At 31.9% G+C, this 14,762-nt stretch overlaps 1 protein-coding gene across 1 annotated transcript; it reads left to right on the top strand.

Annotated features, from left to right (window-relative positions):
- The first annotated feature begins 5,915 nt into the window (after nucleotides 1-5,915).
- Nucleotides 5,916-12,026, top strand: LOC108194591 (L-Ala-D/L-amino acid epimerase). The gene is made up of 6 exons (XM_017361551.2): nucleotides 5,916-6,265; nucleotides 6,378-6,488; nucleotides 6,968-7,184; nucleotides 7,276-7,609; nucleotides 11,766-11,827; nucleotides 11,950-12,026. Exons 1-6 carry the CDS (start codon nucleotides 5,918-5,920, stop codon nucleotides 12,024-12,026), a joined length of 1,149 nt encoding a protein of 382 aa, XP_017217040.2. The 5' UTR covers nucleotides 5,916-5,917.
- Nucleotides 12,027-14,762: the final 2,736 nt, after the last annotated feature.

Raw genomic sequence — 14,762 nt, 5'->3', positions numbered from 1 at the left:
AATATCAAATATAAATTGAAACATTAAATCATTAATAGCAACGTTTTCGATTCTCTACATGAAATTTTACATTAAACGGTAACAAAAAAAAAAAGCAAGATTTTTTTTCTTTAAACTATAATAGGAATAAATACAAGAGATTTTGCAGATATTACTAGTAAAACTTTGTTGATATTATTGTAATTTTAATTTCCTTTAAATATTAATATGTAAATATCACCTTCATGAACACGTTATGGAATCTCCGGTATAAATTTTTACTTGAATATCTATATATGGAATCAATAAGAAAAAAATAAATTATTCAGTAAGTTGTGTTATATTGGTGAATAACTCATTGATTAATATAATTCTTACTCAAATAGTTGAAAATATTTATACTTTGTCATCGAACTTTTAATAAAACAAGATATTTGATCTTGAAGTTTTTATCCTCCGTGTAAAGAATACCTTAAAAAATCTTGTGAATTTTAATATTAAAGTAATAATAAATACAGGAGATTTTGCGGACACTACAAATAGAACCTTATTGATATAGTTATAATTTTTATTTTTTGATTTTAATATTAAAATATAATTATTTTCACTTTCACGAACACGTTATGAAATCTTCATATAAAATTAAGTGTTTCACTAAGATATTATATTTCTAATATTTTAACATTAAAAATTTTTATGCTATATTAATTATTATTATATTATTCTCTAACTACATTAAGATTCTACTAAAAAAATTTGTTAGATGTTTAGGAAATCGGTCATATATAATATTTAATTTTGTAATGTGTTCTTTTCAATTAAAGTTAAATTTAATTTTAAATAATTTAGTGATGCATTGTTAAAGATTCTACTGAGTGAGACATTAAACTTTCTATGTAATGACAAATTTTTAATAATATTATTAGAATTGTAATACGGGTTCTACTATGAATAAATGTTACATTAATTATTGTGATATAAAATTTAATGTGTTTTTCAATAAATATTATGATTTTTAAGTTTTATACATTTTCACTTATCTTATAGAGACTTGTTTTGATGTTCAACTATAAAAATTCATTTAGATATTATAGTATAAGATTCAATATATATTATCTTATAAATATAAAGTGTATTATTTATTTAAAATAAAAATTCTATTAAGAGTATAAAATATTTAAAATAGTGCAATTGTGGGTGTACTTATGAACTCAACAAAAGAACATTAATCAGAACACTAAATAATAACTCACGTGTGATTTACAGAGTCATATTTTGGATTCAATGATCAGTTTAAGAACACGATCTTAGTTAAGCATTGTATCTTAGTTGAGCATTTTATCTTAGTCATATAGCATCATCAATTTATTAGAAAAAGTAACTGAAACAAATTATAAGGTAAGTAATTAATGACATTAATGAATATAGCTGATATATGGGAAGCCTGATATATGCAAGCCTGATTGCTCGAGCTGGTGAATCTTGAAATCATTACAAATCTTATTAAAAAAGGAAATATACTGATTGGATACATAAATTGTATATAAAACAATAGGTATACTTTTGGAACTCAGTGCATCGACAATGAACCTCTTGTGGAACTCCGTCAGGGACCTGCTACACCTCAAGAACTGCATTCCTCCCTTACCTGCAAAAGGATGATTGTGAACCTCTGTAAATTTTTTCACAAAAAATCCTCCAGCGTCGTGAATCCCAAGCACAACCAAATCATCATCGAATTCTTAGCAACAAGTTGACTGACAAAAATCGCTGGTGCAGAACACCACCATGAACACTCTAGTGAACACAAAAAGATAGAACTTATATTCTCAAGAATGAATTAATCCGTCAAGTTGTTCTCCATTGAAGCTCCGATATAATCCAATATATAATGAGAACATACTATTAACTATCAAGAAGCACAACCAAATCATCATCGAATTCTTAGCAACAAGTTGACTGACAAAAATCACTGGTGCAGAACACCACCATGAACACTCTAGTGAACACAAAAAGATAGAACCTATATTCTCAAGAATGAATTAATCCGTCAAGTTGTTCTCCATTGAAGCTCCGATATAATCCAATATATAATGAGAATGAAAACTGTTGAAGTAAAATCGGTATATTAAGACTTGCAAGCTGTTACGTGGGTTGTATTGACAAGATCATTAATATATATGTGTATGTATTATGCTCATAAATAGTAATTAAATCATCAGCGTGAAAGATGGAAGGACACAATCTCTTCATGGAAGGAAACGTAGAGATTTTGTATTGATTGAATACGTTAAATGTACGTACAAAAGTTATAGATTTTTTTTTTTGCCAATATACTACCCTTAAACTGAATCTTAACAAATATAGAAAATTCATTTAATTAATTTTGACCACAAGATCAAATCATATCCGATGGTTGATGTATGGTCTCTCGAGTCTCTCACAATGTCTCGGTCTCTTTTGAACCTCCCCCATATATATATATATATGAATCGATAGATCTTGTTGTTTAATAAATGGTTTAATTTATAATAATAAAATTTATACATATATAATATTTAAATATAAAAAATAATTTATACTTTCGATGATCAAAATCAGTTTGAAGAAGGTTTTGTAAATATATAGAATACGTATTCTTTTTATATTATAAACAAAATATAAGTAAATTTTGTGAAAATAAAAAATAAAAGTAAGTTTTGTAACTAGAATATGACTTTTATTTATTTTATATACAAAATCAAATAAAAGAAGGTTTTATAAATATGGAATATGATGCTTATTATAAAATTCATAACTATTTTACCAATTTTTATTTTCTATTATAATTTAGATATAACGGTTAAATCATCACTAAATCCTTTTACTTTCACCCATCTGCCTTAATTCTAAAATCACGTATAAATTATGACAAAAAAAATCACGTATAAATAAGAGTATAAAATATTAGTAAGACTATTCATACAGTAAATTAAATAATAGTATATTATAGGGCTTTTTTCACAAAATAACCAAGTCTAAAAGAAATTTTGCAAAAATATTATCATTTTTTAAAACAAATTGCAAAAATACTATGTCCTAAAAAATATTTTCAAATATATGGTGGTTGCATTTGCCACTACTAACTACTAGCAACCCTATATGCATGCAACCATGGATACAACTTGGAAAAAATCTTTTGAAAATTACGTTTAATTGTATAATAAGTTGCAAGTGGTTGCACCGGCGAAAAATAAGTGCCCCTATGGGGCTGATATAATTGATAATACAAAAGTAACCAAGAAATTAACTAAAAGCAAAGCAGAAAATTAACTAAAAGCGACCAACCTTCAGCCTCATCAAGAAATCACCACACACAACACCACACCTATTAAAACCCTTACCCCCTCGATTTCATTCACACACAACGATCAATTAGTATCAAATTTAATCAATCTCTACTACAACACGAAATAGCTCGACATCAGCATCCAGTTTTTCGCCACTCTCGTTGTCGCCAAGTTCATCCTCTCGAGCTACCGGCGGTGAAAGCTCCGATCCCAATCATGAGCGGACACCGAACATGCGATGGTGAAAGCTCTAATCACGATCATCGGTGGAAACCTCCGCTTTCTCAAAGCACCGATCATCTTGTTGCGTGAAGAGTATATGAAACGGGACATTAATGTGTTCGCTCTTAATTTATTTGTGTGAGGAGAGTGAAGAGGGTGTGTAAGGACAGACAAGAGTGTGAGAGAAGAGTTGTTAGGAAGAAAGAGCATAAGAGCATCTAAAGGGCTCTTTAAACAGTTTCAAATACTAAAATACTCATAATAATACATTATCATATAATATTTTATAAAAGAAGATTGTACTGATGTAAAAAATAAATTATAAATATATAATTTTGAATTTTTTTAACAAGAACCTTTATCTAACTCTTTTTAACTCTAATGAATTACACGACAAATATCTCTTTTCATACATATGATGAAGATATATGAAATATAAAAATATGATTTAAAATTAATTGAATAATAAATTATCACATAATAATAACATAAAATATTACAATTAATTATCACATATTAATAACGTGAAATAATAAATTATCACATATTAATAACATAAAAATAATTGAAAAATATATAGTGTGTTCCAACTCGCATTAAAATCTGATGGTATTCAAATGCTGATGGATTTTTTTGGATTTCATAAAGTGGTGGATTTCTCATGTATTTTTAGTTTTTTGAAATCACACCAAAATTCATGACATTTTGATGTACTATGCTTAAATCCTAAAGAATTTATACCAAATCTATGACAATTTATTAAGAATCCACACAAAATTAAGATCACATACAATCCATATATTAAAAACAATCAATTAAAATATCAATCGAATACATACTCCTAAAATAAATGAAAGTAGTGAGATCCAGCTCATTCCTTATAAGCGTATCCAATCAATAGATGAGTTTATTAATGATTATATAATAATCAAATTAAAATAAAAATATTTAGTGGGATCCAGCTCATTCTTTATTCTCTTACACGTGAGTACATGATATTTAAAATAAAAGGATTAAAAAGTAATGGCATCCAACTCATTCCTCGTAATCGTTATCCAATTAATTAATGAATATATGATAATTAAAATAAAAAAAAATGTTTAGTGTGATCCAACTCATTTTTAGGATAATCTAAAATGAAAGCAGTGGGATCGTTATAAGCGTATCCAATCAATAGATGAGTTTATTGATAAATATATAATAATCAAATTAAAACAGAAATATTTAGTGGGATCCAGCTCATTCTTTATTCTCTTACACGTGAGTACATGATATTTAAAATAAAAGGATAAAAAAAATAATGAGATCCAATTCATTCATTGTAATCGTTATCCAATTAATTGATGAATATATGATAATTAAAATAAAAGAAAAATATTTAGTGTGATCCAAATCATTTAGGATAATTCAAATTAGAGAATGCACTGGTCATTGCATATGTATGTGTGCACTTACACCATTCTGAATATTTATAAATAGATAATTAAAATCTGATGGTATTCAAATGCTGATGGATTTTTTAGGATTTCATGAAATGATGGATATTTTGGATTTATCATGTATTTTAAGTTTTTCGAAATCACACCAAAATCCATGACATTTTGAAGTACTGTGCTTAAATCCTAAAGAATCTATACCAAATCTATGACAATTTATCAAGAATCTGCACAAAATTAAGATCACATGCAGTCCATTGAAATCCATATATTAAGAACAATCAATTAAAATATCAATCGAATACACCCTCCTAGAAGAAATGAAAGCAATGGGATCCAGCTCATTCCTTATAAATGTATCCAATCAATAGATGAGTTTATTAATATATATACAATATATAATAATCAAATTAAAATAAAAATATTTAGTGGGATCCAGCTCATTCTTTATTCTCCTACACATGAGTACATGATATCCAGCTCATTCCTTATAAGCGTATCCGATCAATAGATGAGTTTATTGATACATATATAATAATATTAAAATAAAAATATTTAGTGGGATCCAGCTCATTCTTTATAAGCGTTATCCAATCAATAGTTGAGTTTATTCGTGAACATATGACAATCAAATTAAAATAAAAATGTTAAGTGGGATCCAGCTCATTCTCTTACACGTGAGTACATTATATATAAAATAAAAGGATAAAAAAGTAATGAGATCCAACTCATTTCTCGTAACCGTTATCCAATTAATTGATGAATATATGATAATTAAAATTAAAGAAAAATGTTTAGTGTGATCCAACTCATTTTTAAGATATTTAAAATTAGAGAATGCACCTGGTCATGGCATATGTCTGTGTGCACTTACACCACTCGGAAAAAAACATATAAATACATATAGTGTAATATCTCACATGGTAAACATTTTTGATACATTGGAGGACAATGGTGACAGATGCAAATTCTGGGTTCAAGAATTTGAAAGAGACATTCATAGTTGACGTGCAGAAGGCAGAAAGAAAAGCCTTAAATGTCCCTTTGATTTCCCCTATTACTGTTGCAACTGTAAAGATCGAAAAAGTTGATAATGTGGCTATCAAGATTGAGTTGGTTGATGGATGTGTTGGGTGGGGTGAGGCTCCTATTCTCCCTCCTATAACTGCCGAGGATCTGCCGTTGGCTATGTCAAAGGTTGCGGAAGCATGTGAGTTTTTGAAGAGGAGTCCTCCTATGACTTTGGGTTTAGTGTTGGGAGAGGTTGGTAGCATTCTACAAGGCCATGCATTTGCTTCGGTAAGTTGCAACGAGTTTCAAGTTAATAAAAAAAAATATATAAATTAGTATTTGAAGGTTATCTTTCAGATTTTGCATTTCCAGTTATATAGTTTCTTTTGATTAATTGAAGGTTAGAGCAGGAGTTGAGATGGCTCTGATTGATGCAGCTTCTTACAGCATTGGCAAGCCTTTGTGGAGATTGTTTGGTGGTGTTTCAAACACAATAACCACAGATATGACAGTCAGTTTCCGTTTAATTTCTTTATAGTCTTTTTTCAGGAGTCTTTAAAATATAAATTAATTTATAAATATACTTGGGTATTAGTTGGTTGAACATTGGTCACTCTTATTATAAATACGGGTCTTATAGTCGATGTTGTTTGTTTGTGTTTATAAAGTCCACGACTACCCTTTATCAAATTAGGTTAATTATCAACTAGGTGACTTTTCACATTTGAAAATATCATGTGGATCACTCAGAAAATTTTGGTCTCATTTGAATCACTAAAGTCATAAAAAAAAAAATCAAATAGATATCTCTAATATCCTTTCAAGAAATAAACTTTATTTTTCATTGAGTTCCGCACATTTTTCTTGCCTGTTAATATAATCAAATGAAAGCTTATTTTTCACAGTTGTTCCTTGTAATTACTGTTGAACATAAACATATAATTTATCTATTGAATTCTTAATTAGATATGAAAAAAAAATTATGTATAGATTCCAATTGTTTCTTCGGTGGAAGCTGCTCAATTGGCTTCACAGTTTCGCGAAAAGGGATTCAAAACCTTGAAGCTTAAGGTGGGTAAGAATTTAAAAGGAGACATTGAAGTGCTTCAAGCAATACATGCTGCCCACCCTGATTGCGCGTTTATCTTAGATGCTAATGAAGGTTACACCTCTACCGAAGCTATTCAGGTTCTTGAGACATTACATGGTAGGAATCTGCCTTTTGTCAAAACTAATCTATTGCGTTGTTACAATTTTTTTATAATGTTTGGTTTTCTAAGAATTTAATATTTTTGCAGAGATGAAGTTGACTCCAGTGCTTTTTGAACAGCCAGTTCACAGGGATGACTGGGAAGGTCTTGGTCGTGTTACTAAGATTGCAAAAGAAAAATACGGGGTATCTGTTGCCGCTGATGAAAGCTGTCGGGGTTTAGCTGATGTAAAGAAGATAGTTGAAGAAAATCTAGCAGATGTCATTAACATCAAGCTCGCCAAACTAGGGGTACTAGGCGCCCTTGAAATCATTGAGTTGGCACGTGCATCTGGCCTGCATTTGATGATTGGTGGAATGGTTGAGTCTAGAATTGCCATGGGCTTTGCTGGTCACCTTGTTGCAGGGCTTGGATGTTTCAAGTAAGTAATTGGTGTTCCAATATTTCAGGAATTGAAAATTGCATTTTCACATCTACTTAATAATTTTATTCTGCCAGCCAATTTATTTTAGTTGATAATGTTTTTTAAACATGTTTAGAGCACATCCAACCCAACACAATAATTCTATAATAACAACTCAAATCTATGATAATAAAAATTACACTCTGGTGAATATTACTGTACTCCATATTTGGTGCCAAATGTACATTTAGTATAAATTTTACCTTATCATATTATAAAATAAAAATTAGTGTAACATTATACAGTGTACATGCAGGACTTGCTTTTGCGAAGAATGTCACATTTACACTGTAAGGTTGCATTCACTTGGATATGGAATGGAATTATTGAAGAATGGAGTGAAAAATAGTTTAAAATGAATGATGGCAGAAACAAAAATTATACACATTCTCGACCTAATTAGTACAAATTTCAATCACTACTAGAAAAATGACATTAGACATCGCACTTTAGACATCGGTTAGAAATACCCCTGATGTTAAAAGTATATCTTACATCAAATAAATCAAAAACGATGTCTATTAACAATCTAAACATCAGTTATTGTTAAAAATGATGTCTTATTCCCAGTTTCAAAAAATGAAAAACAACCCGCTCATTATTCCCCCTTATTACAGATATATTCCTCCTTAACCAAATTTTATTTCCCACCTTCACCAAAATCTTATTTCCCCTCTTTCTTTCTTTTCTTCTCGGCTATGTCTCTCGAGTCTCGACTGACGACTTTCTCGACCCTCTCTCTCTTTTTCGACTCTCTCGACTCTCTCTTCTCCCACCTCTACTCTCCCTATCTCGTCTATCTGGTCTCTCTCACACCATCGATCTTGCTCCGACATTCATATAGTAGTTAGGGTTCAATTGGGTAAACCCTAATTTGTTTCTATTGGAGACACAACTCGAAGAAATTAGCAACTTGAAGCAATTAGTAGATTGAAACTCAGCTCTGAGAAACGCAACCTGCAAATTATAAGTTCGATTGGGTTTAAGGGTTTGATTGGTTCAATTGGGTTTTAGGGTTCTTTTCCGAGTCTCCATCTTCTTTTTCAAGGTATCTTACTTTCTTATAAAAAAGTTCAATTAGTTTTGTGGTTCTTGTTCTTTACTTTTATTCAATCATAGTTCTACATCTACTAATTAGATGTGTCTACCTGAGTCCTGTCTTGTATACATATGCAGGGAACCAAATCAGAGATGCCATGGTCATTGCAGTATATTTTTTTTTGTCTTGTTCACCTTGCTGTTTACGGAATCTTTCGAGTAACAACACTGAACTATAAGTCTCTTTAAAGTTGAATGTTAAGTGATAGATTTGACTATGATATGTTTCCATCGTGTTAGTACTAAGTTGAATAGCAAAGACTCTTTACATTTTTGTATCAGTTTATTATAGTCTCTACTAATTTGTCAATTATTATGTTTATGTTTTTGGCAGTAATATGTTTATGGCTGGGTCAAGAAAGTACTCTGTTTGTTTATATCAGAGGCTCACAGAACTAGATGGATTTGTTCTCTCATTCGACCCAAAACCCATCCCGGTCTGTCCTAATATTCTGCTCCTGCTATTAGTTTCAGGCTTTCAGCTTCCTAGTACAATTTATATATGTTTTTATATTTGTGCGCGGTCTAATATTTCATGACAACAGTTTTAAAAAACAATGAGCTGCAGTAAATTAATTAAATACTCACACGTCCAATATTTATGTTCATAGGACTTTGGATGATAGCATAGCGTTTTTTTTTTCATTTAACAATTCTATGACATAAATCTGTCGGGATTTATTAGGAACTGACATGAATTGTTGATGACTATTTATCGACTTTAATGCAGCACCTTCTTTTTTCTTTCACTCATCCCGTGATTCTACAGTGGAACTTAATTTCTTTTAGTTGTAACTTGATTTAGATGTGAAAATATCCAGACTGTAAGCTAAGTAATTTTAATAAAAATAGATTATAAAAGATTTTGATTGGAATAACTCGATATTAGTTTTATAAATCTCAGGGTGTCTTGGACAGGGGAGCTACTTCTATTTTCCGTCCCCTGCATTCTAGTTCCTTTTTCCCCATCCGCTTGAGATTTTATGGTGCTAGTCGGTGACTGGTTCAAGCAAAATCACATTGTGAGTTACCTTTCTTGTTAAGCTCTGTATATTGGTTAGACTTTGTGATATATGCTTAACTTTATTGTTCTTTTCTTTCTTTTAGGAGTGCTTATATTATTGACTTCTGTAGGATTTGAAATCAATTTTGGACAGTGGAATAATCTTCCCTTTCCAGATGGAATTGTTATTAAAGGACTGTCAGCAAACTCGTAAACTTTTACCATTGATCAAGGTGATTTGAGCTTGACATATCCAAAAAAAAAAGTTGCTAGTTTTTTTTTGTAAAGTTAAAGCACATTTCTAATGTGATTCACGGATTTGTGATTCTCGAAACTCATTGGCAGGTAAAACTTATAGGTTCCGGATATCAAATGTGGGCCTTACTACCAACCAAGCACGTTCAATCAGGTACGGACCTGCCCAGCTACATATTGCCTTGCAGATTGTTGCTATAATTTTATTCATCTAGTAATGCAAAGTGCAAAACGAGCAATAATGTGTATTTGTGTGTATGTGCACGTCCATGCGGCTGAGCTCTGCGCTGATCTGCACGTTGAATATGCCTTGTTTAATTTTAATATGAAAAATGCAGACTTGGCTCTTTGTTTAGTCTCAAACTAGCAAACAGTTCTCTGAGACCTCTTTCTCTAACCTGGCTCTTTGTTGAGTGCACCTTCTATTGTAGTGTGGTTATTCTTCTCCTACTCAAGCTGCTGATGAAGTACCTATAGTGTCAAATGATATGATGCCTTCTGATTTACTTCATGCAGTTGCAAGTCAGGTTTTCTGGATTCCAAAAAGTTAAATGATTATCCTCTTTTACTATTTCATTAAGATATAAGCATGATTTATATATGAGAGCTTGTGATTTGACATGGCATAATAACTTCTCTACAGGCTCTGCTAAGGAGGCAGAGTTTCCAAAGAGAAGAGTCTCCTACTATGTGCTGCAAGCTAGAGACATTTGCTAGAGTTTACAAGCTAGGCCAAAAATTTTGGCAGTATAATTTGATGGATTAATGGATAATGTAATTTTGTGTTTAATCTGCATTGGTTGTGTTGATATCAATGTAGTTTTGATATTGTATGGTTTGGATTATGTAGTTGGTTTCAATATTTGATGAATGAGATAATGTATTTGACTGCTTGAATGCATGTTTATATTTTGGTTTTCAGTTTTGATATATTGCTCTTCAGTTTTGGTATATTGGTTTTGGTAATATCAGTGTTTTGGTTTTGGTATTTTGGCGGATTACAAAGCAGGTGATTCATGGCTAAAATTTAAATCAGAAAACAAAAGAACTGATGTCTAACAGGACAACAGACATCGGTCATCTTAAAAGAAACTGAGGTCTAACTCGGTAAAACAAATTAGGCACTAAAAAGAAATGATGTGAAAGAGTCATATAGACATCATAAATTATAAAGAACTGATGTCATAACATGGAAAGCACATCATGTTCACTAATGCATCGATGTTAAAGCTATAAAAGAACATCAGTACCTCCAACAAACTGATGTTAAATGGACAAGTGGACATCGGGGTTTTTAAAATAACCGATGTCCATGCCTTATTTTCTTTCACATGTCATACATTTAAGATGATATAAATAGCATATCAAAGCTATATTCAAATGATAATCATGGTAATTTATGGTGATTTTGATGCAAAGACATCGGGTTTTTATAAGGAATCGATGTCTAAGATGCTCGCAGACATCGGCTAAAAACCGATGTCTAATACCCCTACCTTTCACATCACATGCGAAGACATCAGTTCGGTTTTCAATAGACATCGGTTTTTAGCCGATGTCTAAGCCCTTTTTTCTAGTAGTGAGCTGTTCCATCCAAACGAATGCGCTCTAATAAATAGTGTACACTATCTTATGTCATGGTTTAGAGATGGTCCCAGGGATGATATATAGCCTCACATACTACTTCCTCGTTGGGTTAAATTTGTTGATTTGGTTTGTTTAGATGATAATGACTTGTATAAACATACATTCGTACAGATTCATTGACCTGGATGCACCACATCATCTATCAGAAGATTCAGTTGTCAAGGGCTGTGAAGGTAAGATTATCTTTGTCTACTGAAGTTCATTTATGAATGAAGAAAACATACACAGTTTTCGTTTTTCCGACTTAGTTTCAGCTACAGTCAAATTGCAATCTCACAAAATTTTTTGGCTATAGTTTATGGTCCTGTGTACAAGTTTCCAAATGCCAGAGGCAGCGGGTGTTTTCTTGATTGGGACAATATTATGTGGTAAGCTCTCCATTCGGATTCTTTTATATGTCTTCATGTGCATTGCATGCAATATTAGTTTAATTCATAAGTCATATATATGCTGGTTCGTTTAGCTTCAGGAATTCCAGGTTTTTTTGATGAAAAATGCCCAATATATTTCTATTTAGCTTCACATCCTGGAATTTAATTTTTCTACTATTGAACTGGTGCTATAGGAATCATATGAAACACTAGTACTGCTATCACTCTTTATCTTGCGCCAAATTCGTCCCTTCATAGGATCGAAGTTCATTAATCGTGTTTCTGAGTTTTTAACATGATCATGAGAAATGAAAGAGATCTTTTCTATACACTAGTATATAAATAAAAAATAATATGATTTTATCGAAAGATTTTCTGACTTTAGCTACAGTTCTAACTTAGACTATTCATCATTCTACTAGCTATAGGTTGATATATGCATTTATATTCAATATGCTTAATCAGCCTATAAACATTTTTGCAGATGTCAGATTCAGAAGCTAACAAAGAATTTTCTGGTGGGACTACTATTCGGTGTTGTGAGGTTAAAATGTGGAGGAGTTGTTTTCTTTGAATAATAAATATATGTATCATGTCTCTGGGAAATATACAGAGACAGTCTGTGCCTTTCCTGTACCTTTCACATTTTGAACAATCTGAATTCTGATTTAAATTCTCTCCACTTTTAAAGTGGAATGTATTTCATCGTTTCGTGGAACAGATCTTGGGGTAAGAGTATGAAACATGTTAAAGATAAGATCACTTTGTGAGATGTTTTTGTGGCCAATATCTATCTCTTAATTATTTCGGATGCATTGCTAATATCTTTCTTGAGTAATAGATGTGAATGTATATCTACAATCTACCCTGATCCCCTGTTTTCGAAGAACTTTGATAAAATTGGTCATAACTTCCCGTTGGCAAGAAATTCCCATTCGGGCTTTAATTCTTTAAGATTCCATACAAAATTTATATGTGAAATTAGTAGAGTAAATGAGACAAAGTGATGGCTGAAGTTTGTCAAATTTTACAAAATGGTGGCTGGACTTTGAAAAATACGGAATGGTGGATGGAGTTCACTTCTGCCTTTTAAAAAGGTGGCGGCTGTGAGACTCCGTTAATTTCCTCCGTTAACTCAAAAAAAATTAAAAAACAAAGAAGGGTAAATGCAGGTTTCAGGTTAAAAACTCTCAACAATCCCCAAATCAATTAATTATCCCCAAATCCAAAACTCTCAACTTTCTCTTGTTTCGTCTTGAAAACTCTTATGTGCTTACATACATATTCTTATGTGCTTACATACAGGTCGTTAACTTGTACTCCTGTGTCGTATGTTCCTCCAGCCTTCTAGTGTTTCGGCAAGTTATTAGCGGCAGCTACCCTTGCATTTTTCGTCTCCACTATCATCACTGAGTAGCATTCTTATTGACAAGGCCCCGGCAGGTGGCGAGGTAGTTGCCCACACTGCTCCATAGCTTCGACTCAATAGCTTGTACACAAATCTTTTTGGCTGCCAATAAAAACATCGTCTCTTAATATTCAACATCATGAAAACCCCCGAAATATTCTTATAACACGGCAAATCTACTTCTCCATTCTAAAAACCTCCCTAAATTGTTTGTTAAGTGCTTTTAAGTGTTAAGAGTTCCTTTCTGCCTTAGTTTATCAGGTGCCTACATCACTTAGAAGCTATGAGGTCCATAAACCACCCAGTTTCATACCACAAATTAGGGGTGAGCAAACGGTCGGTTCGGTCGAAAACCGAACCGAACCGAAATAACCGAAAACCGAACTTTCATATTTTTTGAAACCGAACCGAACCGTACTTTTGTTTCAAACCGAACCGAACCGAACCGAAATTACTTCGGTTTTTTCGGTTCGGTTCGGTTAAAACCGAACTTTATATATATAAAAAAAACTTAAAGGTAGATTTCAATAGTTTTTGAAATGCAAGTAGAAGATGAATACACAAAGGGAAATTACGTACTCAGGCCACACCCATGCGCATACTCCAACCATCTGCACTCTCCTGTGCATACTCCAACCATCTGCACTCTCCTGTTATTAGTAATGTATGTATAATTTTTGTGGATTCAGTCAGTGTTTCAATGTAATGGGTGGGTGTGCTGTTTCTGGGCTTGAACAGTGAGCAGAGCAGCAGCAGTGAGAATGGAGATCGGAGATTCAGAGAGGTGGAGGAGTGAGTTAGGTTCAGGGATTTAAGACTCAACTAACGTTAACATATCTATAATCATCTGTTAATCTATTACTATCTGATTATATGAATTATATTATATATAAATATAAATATAATTTAAAAACATATATATATATATAAAAATTTCGGTTATTTCGGTTAAACCGAACTTATGCTTTTCATAAACCGGACCGAACCGAACTTTGAGTTCGGTTAAAACCGAAAACCGAACTAACCGGAATTTTAAAAAATTCCAAACCAAACCGAACCGAATTTGGACGGTTCGGTTCGGTTATTCCGGTCCGGTTCGGTTTTGCTCACCCCTACCACAAATGACGCCTTGTAAACTAACATATACTCCTTAAAAGCATACATATATATAGTCACTCCAAGAATTATATATACCCATTGTACATGTAGAAACAAATGACGTTTGTTTCTCGTAGGAATATTAACTTCATATTTACTTTTGAAGAGCCAAGAAACCAAGGAACAATTAGTTCAGTCTAGAAGAACAATGGCTACTTGTATTTACTTTTG

This window comes from Daucus carota, chromosome 7 (genome assembly GCF_001625215.2).
Source record: "Daucus carota subsp. sativus chromosome 7, DH1 v3.0, whole genome shotgun sequence".
Taxonomy (NCBI): domain Eukaryota; kingdom Viridiplantae; phylum Streptophyta; class Magnoliopsida; order Apiales; family Apiaceae; genus Daucus; species Daucus carota.
Note: the sequence above shows the minus strand (reverse complement) of the source record. Positions and strands in the feature narration are given on the sequence as shown.

Coding starts and splice junctions, on each gene's coding strand:
- LOC108194591 (XM_017361551.2), top strand. CDS start 5,918: ATGGTGACAGATGCAAATTCTGGGTTCAAGAATTTGAAAGAGACATTC. Junction 6,266..6,377: donor AAGGCCATGCATTTGCTTCG/GTAAGTTGCAAC, acceptor GATTAATTGAAG/GTTAGAGCAGGAGTTGAGAT. Junction 7,185..7,275: donor GGTTCTTGAGACATTACATG/GTAGGAATCTGC, acceptor ATATTTTTGCAG/AGATGAAGTTGACTCCAGTG.